The following is a 15,373-nucleotide window of genomic DNA, read 5'->3' as shown; positions in this document are numbered from 1 at the left end:
ACAACGATGGCAGAGCACTCCAGAGAGTGACTCCCAGGCAACATTCCCCTTAAAGTTTACCTGCTCCTGTAGTTCAGGGTCACTCCAATCAGTACATCCATCTCATCACTGAGCCAAATTGTACTCTACTCTATAATGGCAACCAATAGAGTATTAGTCTATGTTTTGGTCCATGTTTACACTCACCATGGTACCCATGTTGCCTTCGATTGCCATGCAAAGGTGAGTAAACCAATACAATGATGGCAGACACCAGAGTACTCCAGTGCTCTACTGGTGTCACACCCAGTCTACATTTTTTACCCGCCCCTCTTGGTTTAGGGTCACCCCAAGAAATACTAGTACCCAGGTTGTAGTCCATTGCCATGCGTGGGTGGGTCAAGCATAACAACGATGACTGACTACTCGGTATTGCTCATGCTCTTTGTTTCATCCCTGTGAAACTTCCGTCTGAGTTATGGATTTCAGTGTTGCTTTTATGAAAGTTTCTGTTTTTCTTTGGCCGGATGGGGAAACCATTGAGCCTGCCCCCACCCCCACCACCCCTTGATGAAGATCACAATGGGGACACATGTGGATCATTACTATCAAGAGCCCGAGCTGGAATTTTCTTCCTAAAAACCTTAAATGAGCTTGTAGATTTGGAGCTTTGAAGAACGCGGGGGCGGGTGGGGGACTGTGTGTGTGTGTGTGTGTGTGTGTGTGTGTGTGTGTGTGTGTGTGTGCATTGGGGGGTTGCTTTCTAATCAAGAGCCTGCAATAACATGAAGCCGCAACGCCCCAAACTCTCAGACGGCGCATCGCTCCCGTTCCACAGAACCAGATGGTTTGTGTTGGTTGGGCGGGGAAAAAAAGGAAAAGTCAGTAAATACTGAAAGAGTCTCGACGACAATAACAAAAGAATGTTCTCAAAAGTAGTTTAAAACAATAACATAAAGCCAGTGGAAGAATAAGTAGAATTCAACTCTCGGCAAACCAAACGTGGCCCGGTTCGGAAGACGCCAATTTTTTTTATTGAACTCCTTAAAAGCTCAGCACGAGTGGTGAAACGCATCCAGATCACTTCCTGGTTCTGTGGTGACACGGAAGGAGGCCTCTCATGTTAACGACTTATTTTGGGTTGTGTTTTGAAAGACCAAGTAAAAATAAATAAAAATAAAAATAAAAATAAAAATAAAAATAAAAATAAAAATAAAAATAAAAATAAAAATAAAAATAAAATATGTTGAATCCCTATCATCTAATACTTCTCTATACTGCTTATCTTGCACTTATCTTGGCTCGGGCCAATCCCTGCTATCATTGGGCAAGAGGGGGGTTCACCCGGGACCAATCACAGGGCCACATATTGAGATAAACAATCGTTCACCCTCTCATCCGCACATACAACTTTTAGTCTCTCATTCACATATCATATGAAACAAAAATTGAAGAGACATACAACTTTTGCTCCCTCGTTCACATGCCATATAAGGACATACAACTATTCAAGAGACATACAACTTTCGCTCCCTTGTTCACATGCCATATATGGACATAAAACAATTCACCCTTTCATTCACACGTGTGGACAGTTTAGGGTCTCCAATGAAGCTCATGCATGTTTTTGGACTGGCACTGGAGAACCGACACAGACATGGGAAGGCCGCCCCCGTCAGAATTGAAACGAGGAGCTTCTTGCTGTGAGGTGAAAACGCTAAATTCTGCTAAAGCTGAAAAAAGGGAATCAGCAAAAAGAGTCTGTGAAATGTCCGGAAAACTGGCAGGAAAAGACACATTTTGACTGACAGTGTGTCAGTGTTTGGTAATCGGCAGGTGATTTTCCACACCTGAGCAGATATTATGGTATGTTTTCATTGCGAAAAACGCTATTTTAAATTTTATGATCATTATTATTTTTTTCCCTTTTCCCCATAAAAACCCGAGCCAAGATTGGATTTGAAACACTAGAAGAACCTGGCATATGCAAGCAGACGCACACACACACACACACACACACACACACACACCCAAGGCCTACTTGACGAACCTCACAAGCCGCCCGGTGTTTCGCCGAAACTTAACTCACACCTGGAAAAACAAGGCCGCCGGCCGCTGATCGGCGCTGGGCTCGCGTCCAGCACCATCGCGTTTCACCTTTAGCATGAGATGCTAAATAAAACACGCACGATGGAGACAAGTTGGAGACGAACGAGAGGGGCCCCGAACGCAACGCGTCTCTCGGGTGACGTCCAATTTGCAGACGTCTGGAAAAAATGTGAAATGTGACGTGAGTTCAGCCGTGTTTGCTTTGGGGCTGTGACTTGTCATTATTTTTTATTATTTAATTGCCTGATTACGGCCTAAAACCCGTTAATTAGGAACCTCGACTTCACGGAGCCCGAAATGTGTTTTTTTTTAAAGTTCCTTTGCCAAAAAGCTGACAGTCTGGAACCCAGAATAGCTTTTGTTTGCATTTGAATTTAAACACCGGCGAAAAACGGCAACTGGAAAGTTGGTCACTCTTTGCACTCAGTCTGGTCACATGATCATGTCTCACGCTTATGCTAGCGCTAACAGCCGGCCTAGGTGTGCAAACATTTGTGAACAGGTGTTTGCAGCGTTAGCATCTGGCATAACGCTACGCTCATACTCATTTCTTGGTTCTTCTGATTATTTTTTAGCAGTAGTGTTCTGAAACCCCCCCGCCAATGAAAAAATTGTTTTCCTCCAAAGAACCTCACAATGGTAAGCTTATTGATCATAATCAATCACTAATGAGACATACTGTTTCTGATAGGAGACACATTTACATAGCATGGTATGGAGCCACAATTAGCGAATGATCGCTAATCCGTTCGGGGATGGTGGGAAACGCTGCGTTAGACGCTTTCAAGGCGAAAACCGGTTTCCCGAACTGGCTAATTTTTTTGGCTTTCTCCGACCCCTTTCCAAGTCAAATATTGGTTTTGAACCAAAAGAAGCTCACAACCATGAGCTTATCGATCATCAATTGATGCGCAAATCGCTATTAAGACATACTACTCCTGACAAAGTACAGGAATAAATTAACGTAGCATGCTATGTTGCCACTAGCAAAAGCCACCAGGATTTATGTGAATGACGGGAAACATCGCATTTGATGCGGTCAAGGTCAAGACCAGCTTTCGGAACATGCTAATGTCCGGTTTGCAGCAGTGATTTCTTAACCCCATCTCCTACGAATTCAAACATTGGTTTTGCCCAAAGAAGCTAGCAACCGTTAGCTTATCTATCATCCATGAATGCTCCCATCTCTAATAAAATATATTGCTACAGGAGTAAAATATACAAACTACACATTGCATCACCACCATGAGCAAGAGTTGCTAGCCCTTTCGGTAACAGTGGCAGCACAAAAAGTCAAAACCGGTTTCCGGGACACACTGTAGCTTAGCTTTATTGGATTTTGCCCATTAGCCTAGCCTGTTTTGTTTTTGGTTTATCCGCTTTTCGTCTGCGTCGAATCAAGAGATCTGACATCACCCCAAAACTTTTAAATTGAGGGGGGGGGGGCAGCCAGTGTGTGCCCCCCCCCCGAAACCTTAAACCCAGCCCCGCCAGCCGTCCTCCAGACTCCTGTAAGTCTGCGCCAGTAAAGTGTTCCTGGCCCCCGTGGAAGGAAATATCGCTAATTGGCGAACGACCAAAACGCCCGGCGAAGTGCTAATGAACAGGCAAAGCGTCTGCTGCTGCGAAAAAAAAAAAAAGGGTTGGGGGGGGGTCCAGCTTGGAAAGGTGGGGGTTTCATCTTTGTGAGGGTTTTTTTTTTTCCCCCTGTCGGAGAGGGAGGGGGGGGCTTAAGACCACTTCCTCCACTGTAATTAAGGTGTTATCCACCCGCACAATGGAGAAATTAAATTGTAAAACCTCGCAGGGCAAATTACTGCTTTTCCTGGGAGTTAAAGGAAAAGTCTTGATATGTAAACAACCCCCTCATTCCCCCCCGCCCGCCAACTCTCGTCTTCCTCCTCTGCCTCGCTCTTTGTTCCGTGGGAATTTCAGACGGGCCAGATTCTCCCAGAGACAACAAGTGCGCCGAATAAAAGCGGATTTACAGTACCTTTATCGCCAGAGTATGTCGTGCATCGCTTGCCAAAGCTAACACGCCGCGCCGCGTCCTTGTACCGCGTGCGTTTTGCCAATTACCAGCCAGGTCTTGGTGTTAACAGAGTGAACGGGTGATTTAGCTTTATAAAATGTTATTACTAATAAGAAAAAAAATAAAAAATAAAAAAACATATATGTATACACACACCCACATTTATATATATATATATATATATATATATATATTTTTTTTTTTTTTGTCATCAACATAATATTATGTGGCCACCTTCAAAAATCTCTATTGCTACCCTCTGATATACTGCAAAAGTCTCACAAACTACATGAATTCATTTTATTCCGATGAAAAAATTAACAGGCAAATTAATATAAGATATTTATTAATCAAATTAAATGTATCAATCTAATTAATGAATTGTTACTGAAGCAAGTTATTGTCATTTAATACATATATATTTTTAATAATATTTTTTTTATGTGTATTTAAGTATTTTATATAAATACATGGTTGTGTATATTTGTATTTATAAATATATGTAAATATCTTTTTTCTTTTATTATTTATATATGTATTTATCTTACCACTTTTAAGAATAAGAATAAGAATAAGAATAAGAATAAGAATAAGAATAAGAATAAGAATAAGAATAAGAATAAGAATGAGAGTAAGAACTTTATTTATCCTGAAGGGAATTGTTGTGCCAGAGTTTCAAGTAAAACATAACAATAATAAATGATAGTAGGAAATTGTATAAACAGTAAAAATAAATAAAAAAAAATGTACGTATCTATTTTTATTGTAATTTTATATTTGTTTTTTTTTTGTATTATTTGTATTTATACGATGTCCTTGTATGTTGAGGAAGGTGCATGAAATGAAATGTATTATTGCTATTGTTATTGTAATTATTATTGTTATTATTAACCCTGAGTGCAGGATAAGCAATGTAGATTCAAATTTTTGTTGATTTTTTTTTTTTTTAACATAGATTTGAAAATAATTTTTCCAAGACTGTTAAAAAAAAAATATTGAAAATGGCTCCGATGATGTCGGTGGCTCACAGCGTCCTCCGAACCGACGGAAATAGCTGTGGCTCCCCGTCGCTTGTTGCAGTTGGAATATGACTTTACCGAGGAGGAGGAGGAAGAAGAGGGGGATCGGGCGAACACGTGTGATGTTGGCGGTCAGGTTTACAGCCAACATGTCTGTATATGTCGCCGTCTGGGGGCGGAGGGGGATGACCTCGCTACGCTTTGAAGCCCGAGCCAGGAATTCTCAGGTTTAGCTCGCTTCGTTGGGGGAAATCACCTGGCAAACACGACAGTCTACAATAACACACGCACACGCGGGCGTTCATTCAACAAACACAGTTTATTGTGCAGCTGCCTTAGTCGACTTACGTAACCGCCATGAATGAACCGCCGAACTATAAAACAGCGGTCCTGGATGCTGATTTTTTTTTTTTATTACGGGACAGGTTATTTTTTTTTCCTGCTCGTTTTAATCGGTCGACACCCGTGAGCGAAGTCCACAGGGGGCGAGGGAGGTGGACGTTTTGATAGTTCGGATGCGCCAAAGCTCAGATCGGACGTCAAGGTCGAAATTGACACGGAAGAGCGAAAACAAAAAAATGCCTGCATGTGGAGAACTGGGTTACAAGTCAGAAAATCTCAAGATTCAAATTCAAAACAAATCCTCCTGTGAGGTAGAGACTGATTTTCAGAATAAAGGCCCCTGGCAGTGAAGTTCCAAAGCCTAAGAATGAATCTATACATATTAAAATTCACTAAAATTCACTAAAATTCATCCCTGTGAAACTAAATTCACAAAAAAGTGTCTTTGGTGGTGTTTCATGTACCCTTCTGCACAACATTGTATCCTAATTAACATTACAGAAAGGAAAAAAAAAAAGAAATATAGATCAACTTGCAACAAAGTATAAGTTTATTAATATCAATATTTACTAACATAACAGTATTAAGCGGCTTTCACAAAGCGGGATGACTGTTGCTGATATTTATGTGATAATTATCATTATCATTATTATTATTATTATTATTATTATTATATGAGTATGAATAATACTAATAATGATATGTGTGTGAATAATTATAGCAATAATAATATGTGTGTGAATAATAATATCAATAATAGTGATGATGATAGTAATAATAATAATAATAATAAAAATAATAATAATAATAATGACAATGATCATAATATTAGGTGTATGATTAATAACAATGATCATGTGTATAAATAATAATAATAATAATAATAACACTGATAATAATAATAATAATAGTACGTGTGTGGATAATAATAACAATAATAATAATGATGATAGTAATAGGAATGCTGAGGGACAGATGGTGGTAGATTTTGCAAAAAGAATGGAAATGGGTGTAGTGAACACCTTTTTTCAGAAAAAAAAAAACAGGTTCTTTAGGTAACTTTTAAGAAGAGAGGTAGGAGCACGCAGGTAGACTACATCTTGTATAGACGAGGTTACCGGAAAGAGATCAGTGACTGCAAAGTAGTGGTAGGTGAGAGTGTAGCCAGACAGCATAGGATGGTTACTCTTGTTACGAGGAAGATGAAGAGGACAAAGGCAGAGCAGAGGACAAAGTGGTGGAATCTGAAAAGGGAGGAGTGTTGTATGGTTTTCAGGGAGGAGTTGAGAAAGGGCCTGGATGGTCAGAGTGAACGTCCAGATGATTGGACAACAGCAGCTAAAGTAATCAGGGAGACAGGTAGAAGAGTACTTGGTGTGTCAACTGGAAGGAAAGTAGATAAGGTGACTTGGTGGTGGAATGAGGAAGTATAAACAGAAAAAGAAGCGGTTAGCAAAGAAGAAGTGGGATACTGAGAGGACTGAAGAGAACAGACAGGAGTTCAGGGAGATGCGGCGAAAGGTAAAGATAGAGGTAGAAAAGGCAAAACAAAGGGCGCATGATGACTTGTATGCTCGGTTGGACAGTAAGGAGGGAGAGAATGAGCTATAAAGGGTGGTGAAACAGAGAAATAAAGATGGAAAGGATGTACAACAGGTCCAGGTGTTAAAGGATAGAGAGGGAAATGTATTGACAGATGCTAGAAGAGTGATGGGAAGATGGAAAGTGTACTTTGAAGAGCTGATAAATGGGGAAAATGAAAGAGAGGCAAGGGTAGAAGAGGTGATTATCGTAGACCACAAAGTAGCAAAAATTAGTAAAAGTGAAGTGAGGAAGGCATTGAAGAGGATGAAGAGTGGAAAAGCAGTTGGTCCTGATGATATACCTGTGGAGGTGTGGAAGTGTCTAGGAGAGGCAGCGGTAGATTTTCTGACTTGATTATTCAACAGGATCTTAGAGAGCGAGGCAATGCCTGAAGAATGGAGACAAAGTGCGATGGTGCCTATTTTTAAGAATAAAGGGGATGCACAGAATTGCGGCTACTATAGAGGAATAAAGTTGATCAGTCATACAATGAAGTTATGGGAAAGAGTAGTGGAAACTAGACTGAGAGCAGAAGTGCGGAAGAGCAGAGGACGGATACTTGAATTGGAGCTGCCAGACAAGAGGTCTAGAAGAAGACCAAAGAGACGATTTATGGACGTAGTGAGAGAGGGTATGAGGGTAGTTGGTGTGAGAGGAGGATACAGAGAATAGGGTTAGATGGAGAAAGTTGATTTGCTGTGGCGACCCCTTACGGGAAAAGCCCAAAGAAGAGGAAGAAGAAGATGATAGTAATAATAATAATAATAATGATGATGGTAATAATAATAATGGTAATAATAATAGTAACAATAATAATGATATATGTGCATGAATAATAATAACAACAATAATAATAATGATAATATGTGTGTGAGTAATAAACCATAATAATAATGATGTTAATGATAATGATATTAATAATAATAATAATGGTGTGAATAATAATAATAATAATGGTGTGAATAATAATAATAATAATAATAATAATAATAATAATAATAATAATACTGCCACTAATAATAATAATAATAATAATAATTATAATAATAATAAAAATGATTATAATAATAAGAAGTATTATTATATAGTAATAATAATAAATTAGAAGCATACTTCCTGTTGGAAACAAGACTGTTAGTTTGAAAAATGAATCTTCTGGGGTTTTATTTTGGAGGTCGAGGGGTAGAAAAACTTTGTTTTCTCACTGGGTTTGTGTGTGTGGTGTGGAAATGAATCACCGTCATGTCAAAAAAAAAAAAAAAAAAGTCTGGTCGACGATACGCCGCCGCGACTCGACATCCCGTCCGCGGGTCGGGTTTCGCGACAAGCCGACAAAGCAAACAAAGAATTGAACTCAAGAGCTCTACACAAGCCTCACCCCCACCTCCTCCTCCTCCTCCCCGGCGCCCCCCCGCCTCGGGCAGGTAGGAACATCTCGCGCACGTCAACGGAGATAGGGATATTATTCTATCTAGTCTGATAAGTCTAATAGGAATAAGACGAGTGAGCAGTAACGCAGCACGCCGCTCCCCTGCTGCACTTCGCTCTCCAGGAAGTGTTTCCACGAAGGCGAACCGCCGGGGTCGGGATGACCCCGGGATGACCATCTCCGCGTGGAGGGAGTCGGGTGGGTGCCGGGGTGGGGTGGTGGGGGGGCGAGGCCTGTTTACACAACCGCCTCCCGCCTGTGTTTACAATGGCGCGCACATTCTCGCTAAACTCTCTGACCATTTATTTTGACTCGCTAGCTAGAGGAGGTTACGGCGTAGGTTCGGGTTCACGGCGAGGAGATCGCCCCCTCCACCCCAACCCCGGAACATGTGGCGCTCCTCTCGCTGGAAGAAAGCGGTTGCCCGAGGCGACACCTCGGAGGAACGGGTGGCGGTGGTGGTGGGGGAGCACCTTCCCGGGTTGATTCCCATCAGCTCGGCAAACAAAACAGGCAGGAAGTGTCTTGGGGAGGCCGGGGCGCGGATTAGACTCCGCGTAGTGGGAAAGAGCTTTCTGTTTAAGAGAGGATGAAGCATGAAAGGGACGGGTGGAGGTGGAGGTGGGGGGGGCGGAGAAAAAAAGGGAAGTACAAGGCGGGGAGACGGGAGGGACTCAAAAGGATGGAGGGAGGGAGCTGGCTGATGGGGGGGTGTTAGCTAATCCCCTAAAGCATCCATATATATATGTATATATACATATATATATGACCTACACCTACTCTTGGCTTGTAAACAGCAAGGAATGCAACATGTTGTCTTCGGAGGGGGCATATGTTGAGAGAAAGGGGTGAGGGGTTCGCAGGAAAAAAAGAAAAAAAAAAAAAAACGCAAAATGGAAAAGTAAATGAATACGTCAGACTCGGGGTGATGCGTTCAAGGACCTCTTATAAAAAACGAAACGAATTAAAAAAGGGTCATGTGCTTCTGGGCACTGGGAGAAGGCCATTCCTGTCCAAAAGGTCATCCTGTGATGACTTTATTTCGCGAAGATCACCAGCGTCCATGGCCATGACCTTAACCTTCTGTTGTCGGACTCGCCTTTGGACCAAACCATCTGGTCGGGTTGCTACAATCGTCGGCCTGCTTCCAGCTGAACTCGTCGATAAACACCAAGGAAGACGTCGCGGATGAGGAGAACCGTCTGTCTAACCGGAGGGTAACCAGTTTTTCCAAACCTGTAGGCGCCGCTGTAAAAACACAACCGCTGTTGTTATCTGGCTGACCGCTGAAAATGGTTTGTTCCTTCCTTACTTCCTGGTTCCCATGATGCACTGCATTCTGCTGCGCTTTTGCTTTTTGGTCCAGCGTGGTTCAAAACGAACCGCGCAATCGGGAGGCCCGTCTCTTCGAGCGGTTCGATTCTTTGAGTCATTTGATCGTTTGGATCGGAAGAAGCGGGGGGTCAAGCGGACCATGAAATGATCAAACTGGACAAACGAACAAAGCTAACAAGGCTATGACTGGACGCTCTTTTGATGCTACATGCGGTGAATTAACGCAGTAACCGTGGCGCCGATATGTTCTTCGTGATGAATGAATGAACAACTGAATGTCCTTATCGCCATTGCTCAAGACAAAGTGCATTTTGGCATCTCGAGATGGGTCGAACTAATGACACCGGTTGTGGAGTTCTCGCTTACACGAAGGCACCCCATCGCGAAAGTCATACCGCTATTCTCGTCCGGGGTACAGTGGGGTGGGGGTGGAGGTGGAGGGGTTGGGGGGGGGTGACTCTTCATCGATCGTGATGGGAAGTTAACCCCCCTCCTCTCTGACCCGTGAGGAGCCGAGTGCTCCCCCACCCTCCAACCCCCTGCGAGGACTATTCTCTTGTAAAAGTCCCTTTGCAACGGAGTTTATGAAACAGTTTCAACGGAAAAAAACAGAAAAAAATAATGATTAAAGACATTGTTTGGAAGTCCAACGGCTCCTACGGGGCCACGGGAGTTTAACGAGGCCGCCGTTGCCTTGGCAACACCAGATAAACAGACAAACAATATGCAACGGATTAGGGTACCCTGGCATCGCCTCTGAAGGTAGGGCAACTCGAGGTGCAGTAGAAACCGGGCTGTTGAGCGACTCTGGAGTTTGCGGACGGACACCAACCATGAAGTGAAAGGAGTGGGGGAAGGGAAGGGGCGGCAGGCGGGTTCCTGATAGTGCACGGCGATGGACCCTGACAGGAAAACAAACAATCCGGGGACCTGGTCAATAGGCCTTCCTGTAAGCTTGTTGCTCGCAGGACCTCTCAAGTATCAAGAGGCGCATTATTGACACACTTTCCCCTTTTTCACCAAACGTTACTGTAGATGACACCTGATAGAACCACTCCCGCCCCCTCTACCCACCCTCCCGATACCCTCCCGCCCTCCCCCGCCCCCCTCGGCGACGGGGAACCGAGTGCGGGGGCTTGCGAAGGCGCGGAATCTACGCCATGCTAGGTGGCTTATTCGGTGCCGGGATGGGAAGCAGGGGGATGAGGGGGGGCGGTTTCTTGTAGGCGCAGTCGTGTAACTGGATACGGACCAGGAGCGAGCAATGTGGGCACATTGACGCGCCCCCATCCCCCTCATATCTACCCCCCCCCCCCCCCCCACACACACTCACTCCCTGGGCAACAAGGAGGCTCGCAGAGGAGAAAACGCCACTCTAGATAATTTGTCTGATTCTTTAAGCTCGGGGTCAGAGTTACAAAAAAAAAAAAAACGACGAGGGCTGAGGGGTCCGGCGGGCACGTGGTCATCCCAACGTAACCACCTTCGGCCCCCTCCCGCTACCTCTCACCCCAGTCTGTGGGACCGCGGCGGCGTAAGAGGCTCATTTAGGAGCGCAGAAAGAAAAGGCCAGAAAATCTCTTTCTCAGGAAGATTAGCGGCCGTCCCTTTGGAGCGGGCCTGCCGACCGAGGAGGAGGAGGAGGACGGGGAGGGTTTTTTTTTTTTTTTTTTTTTGCCAAAAGAAGGGCAGAGGGGGTTGGTGAAGGGAGCACCTTCCGAGGGGGGAAAAGGCCTCGCGGAGAAGCATACCGCTCGAACACAACCTCCTCCTCCAACGGGCCCTCGCCCTCCCGTCGGGGCGGCGGGAGAACGACCCCTCCTGCCTCCAACCTCCGCCTCCGCACCGTCTAACTTACAGTTTACGAAGTCTGAGCGACTTTTCGCCTTTTTGCGCTACTTTTTTGGGGTGCAGGGCCACTGCCCTTTGCCCCCCCAAAATCACCTGACAACCTCCGACGACCGCTTTTCCATTCTAGAGGCCAAAAGGTCATCGAGACCACGATGACTTGGATTGAGCAGGTTTTGCGACTGCCTTTTTTTTGTGTGTGTGTGTGTGTGTGTGTGAGTGTGTGTGTGTGTGTGTTTGTGTGGTTGTTATTACATGCGGGAAGCGCTCAGAAGTACACCTGAGTACCGTACGGAAAAAAAAAAAACGGGTGGAATTTAATACACGTTGTTAAACAACAGGTTGGCAAGGAAGGTGTACGTGTGTGTGTGTGTGTGTGTGTATAGTGGGGGTATCACTCTCAGGTATTCCTTTGAAACGGTGAGATGTTTTACAGTTCTGGAAGCGGGCGCCTCGTCTGAACACATGTTATCCTGACACGTTAGTGAAGGAGCCCCGACGCAGACTCGTAAATCCCGCGAGGCCGCCGTAGGGGGGGCGGCGGCGGCGGCGGCGGCGGCGGGTTTAGGGGATGAGGGGAGTCGGGTTACACCGGACAAACCTGCGGGAGCACGCCACGGCGCTGCCAGACGAGCTGTCACACAAAATGTGGGTGCCCATTTAAAAACCATTAACAAGACCCCTGATCCCAGTGTGTGTGTGTGTGTGTGTGTGTGTGTGTGTGTCGGATCCCGACGCCCACTCGCCGCAAGACAGCCAGCTACATCGGAGGGTTCAAAAGGGCGCCATGACCGCGCTAAAAGTTTCACCCCGAAACACACGAGGGATTTATAAAGTTTGCAACATCTTTATACCAAAAAAAAAAAAAAAAAAAAATTTAGAAGGCCACTTGATTTATTCACGTTTGTCCCACATTCGGGTCTCCGCATGCATATTTATCCGGGGGGGGGTGGGTGGGTGGGGGGGAGCTGGCTCGGATAAAAGACGGAATAATCAAATCGGAAAACAAAAAGCGTTATTACTATGTAACGACACGCTAACGTCCTACTTTCGACTGACCCACGCGCCGGCGAAAAGATGGCAGGCCACCAGGCCCTTCATAAAACCACGCGGTCCCACAGTGGAAACCCCCTCCCCCACCCCAGATGATTTGGGTATATGGCGTCCACTAGCTGGCTCAAGCTTGCAATTATGAAAAAAAAAAAAAAAAAAAAAAAAAAAAAAATGGCCTCGTTACTCTGATTTTTTTTTTTTTTTTTTTTTTTTTTTATACCACTAATAAAAACATGAGATCTCATCTTTTAATGATGCCCCGCGAATCCGCAAATAAGATGACTTTTCGGCAGCGGCGCAAGGTTATGCTAATACGCTATCGCCGCGGCGTGACGGCACAATGGTCAGAAAAAAAAAAACAAAAAAAAAAAAACGGCTCAATAATTCATGCCGCTCCCGAGCGCCGGTAGGATCCGAAACGGAGGAGCTCTTTGTGGGGATGCCAGGGAAGAGAAGAGTTTTGGGGGTCCAGGATGTCCCGTTTTTTTTTTTTTTAAACCCTAAATGCCGGACGCCGTCGCGCTTTGTTAGCATTTCAAAGACGCCCTCCTCCTCCTTCACTGTCGTCCGAAGCTACGCTAGCATTTTTTTTTTTTTTAAGTAATTCATGAAATCTACACTCGGGAGGTGAGAACAAGGTCTTTCCACCTCATTATGGCGTTTCTTCATCATCTTCGGCGCCTGACATCTCCACGTTCGACCCTTTTCATGTGCCAAGAGGGAGTGTGTGTGATCCCCCTAGTGTGTGTACACACATGTGTGTGAGTGTGTCAGGTTAGATCCGATAGGAGCGCTTTTCGGGGGTTCACCTCGCGTCAGGGTGGTGGGCGACGGCTTCTTGGGGAGCTCTGAGAAGCTGCTCCCGTCCAGTCCGGAGGTTTTGCAGTCCTTCTTCTCGGCGGTCGCGGGGGTCGAGGTCTCCATGCTGCTCGCCGGGCCTCCCGAGCAACCTGGAAGTTGACGGGGAAACAGGAAGTGGCGAGTTTAAGACGCTAAATTCTACAGAAACGGGTGTTCTGAGTACGACAGACAAGAAAACGGGAAGTGCAATCACTGACGGCGAGGGCGCTTGGCGGTAAACGGAGATATGTTGATAGAAATCTATGAAAATATGATTAAAAAAAAACAGAAAGTGGAACAATTAGGACAATAAAAGTCAACAAAAGCAGGCAGTTTGAAGTGCAGAACAAACAGGAAGTACAATCACTGGTGTGTGCGGGCAGATTTTGGGGGGTTTGCCACCGCACTCGGAATCTGGAAAACATATATATATATATATATATATATATATATATATATATATATATATATATACAGGGCTGTCTCAGAAAATTAGAATATTCTGATAAAGTTCTTTATCACACACAATCACACATACATACATACACACATATGTAATTTTTGCTTTAGCACCATGTGTCTATATACAGTACATACAGGACGGTGTCAGAAAATTAAAATATTCTGATAAAGTTCTTTATCTTCTGTAATTCAATTAAAAAAAAAAACAGAAATTAGTTTTTCATGATATTCTAATATTTTGAGATAGGAGTTTTCTTAAGATGTAACCCATAATCAGTGATATTAAAATAATAAAAAGCTTGCAATATTTCATTTTATTTGTATTGAATCCAGAATGTATGACATTTTTGTTTTTGTAATTGCATTACAGAAGATAAAGCACTTTATCACAATATTCACATTTTCAGAGACAGTCCTGTACACACACATATATACATATATGTACATATATACACACACACACACATACATATATATATATACATAGATATGTAAATACATACATACATATATGTATCTATATCTATATATATATAGATACATATATAGATACATACATGTGTATATGTATAAATATAGATATATACACATGTATATATATATATATATATGCACATATATACACACAGACATATATATATACATAAATGTAATGTAAGATACATGTGTATATATATATGTATAAATAAATGTACATATATACACACATATATGCACATATATATATACATACACACATATAGATATCTACATGGATATTTACACACACACACACACACACACACACACACATACACACAAACAGAAGACTTGCTTATATTGACTTTTATTCTCTTAAATACCATTTCCTGTTTTTTATTATCGTGCAGGCCGAACAGGAAGTAGAATTACTGAACATCACTGCAATTGATAACTGCAACGCCAGTAAACAGCATAAAAAATATTTATATATTGAATATGTAAATGTATGTAAATGTAGTGTATGTACACTAAATATATATAATATGTAAATATATATATGTATATTTACAAAACAAGAAACAAGAAGCAGACAATTTTAGACAATAAAAGTGAACAAAAACCTTCTGCAGAACAAACAGGAAGTACGATCACTGACAGGGAGGATATAATCCATATCTATATTCATATCTATAAAAATAAATACAAATATTATTGAATATAACAGGAAATGGTCATTCATTAAGCGCCGTGATGTTCGCCATCACCCCCGCCACCAAAGGTAAGTGTGTGTTTGTCCCGCCGGCGTAATCGTCCCTGAACACACACTCCGTAATGAGTCCACACCGCGTCCTCTTTTCCAATTGTGGACTCGAGGGGTTC

At 43.3% G+C, this 15,373-nt stretch overlaps 1 protein-coding gene across 1 annotated transcript in view; it reads right to left on the bottom strand.

Moving 5' to 3' along the window:
• gli2a (GLI family zinc finger 2a) overlaps nt 1-15,373 on the bottom strand; it is a 97,155-nt gene that overhangs the window by 62,825 nt on the left and 18,957 nt on the right. Inside the window, exon 2 of the mRNA XM_086147763.1 lies at nt 13,540-13,680. Coding sequence (XP_086003889.1) covers nt 13,540-13,654 — 115 coding nt within the window. The 5' untranslated portion in view covers nt 13,655-13,680. The remainder of the gene's footprint in view (nt 1-13,539; nt 13,681-15,373) is intronic.

Source organism: Fistularia commersonii, chromosome 6 (assembly GCF_037954325.1).
Source record: "Fistularia commersonii isolate RoL2024-O1a breed Wild chromosome 6, RoL_Fcom_v1.0, whole genome shotgun sequence".
Classification (NCBI taxonomy): Eukaryota; Metazoa; Chordata; class Actinopteri; order Syngnathiformes; family Fistulariidae; genus Fistularia; species Fistularia commersonii.
The sequence above is the reverse complement of the archived record's forward strand: the minus strand, read 5'-3'. Positions and strand labels throughout refer to the sequence as shown.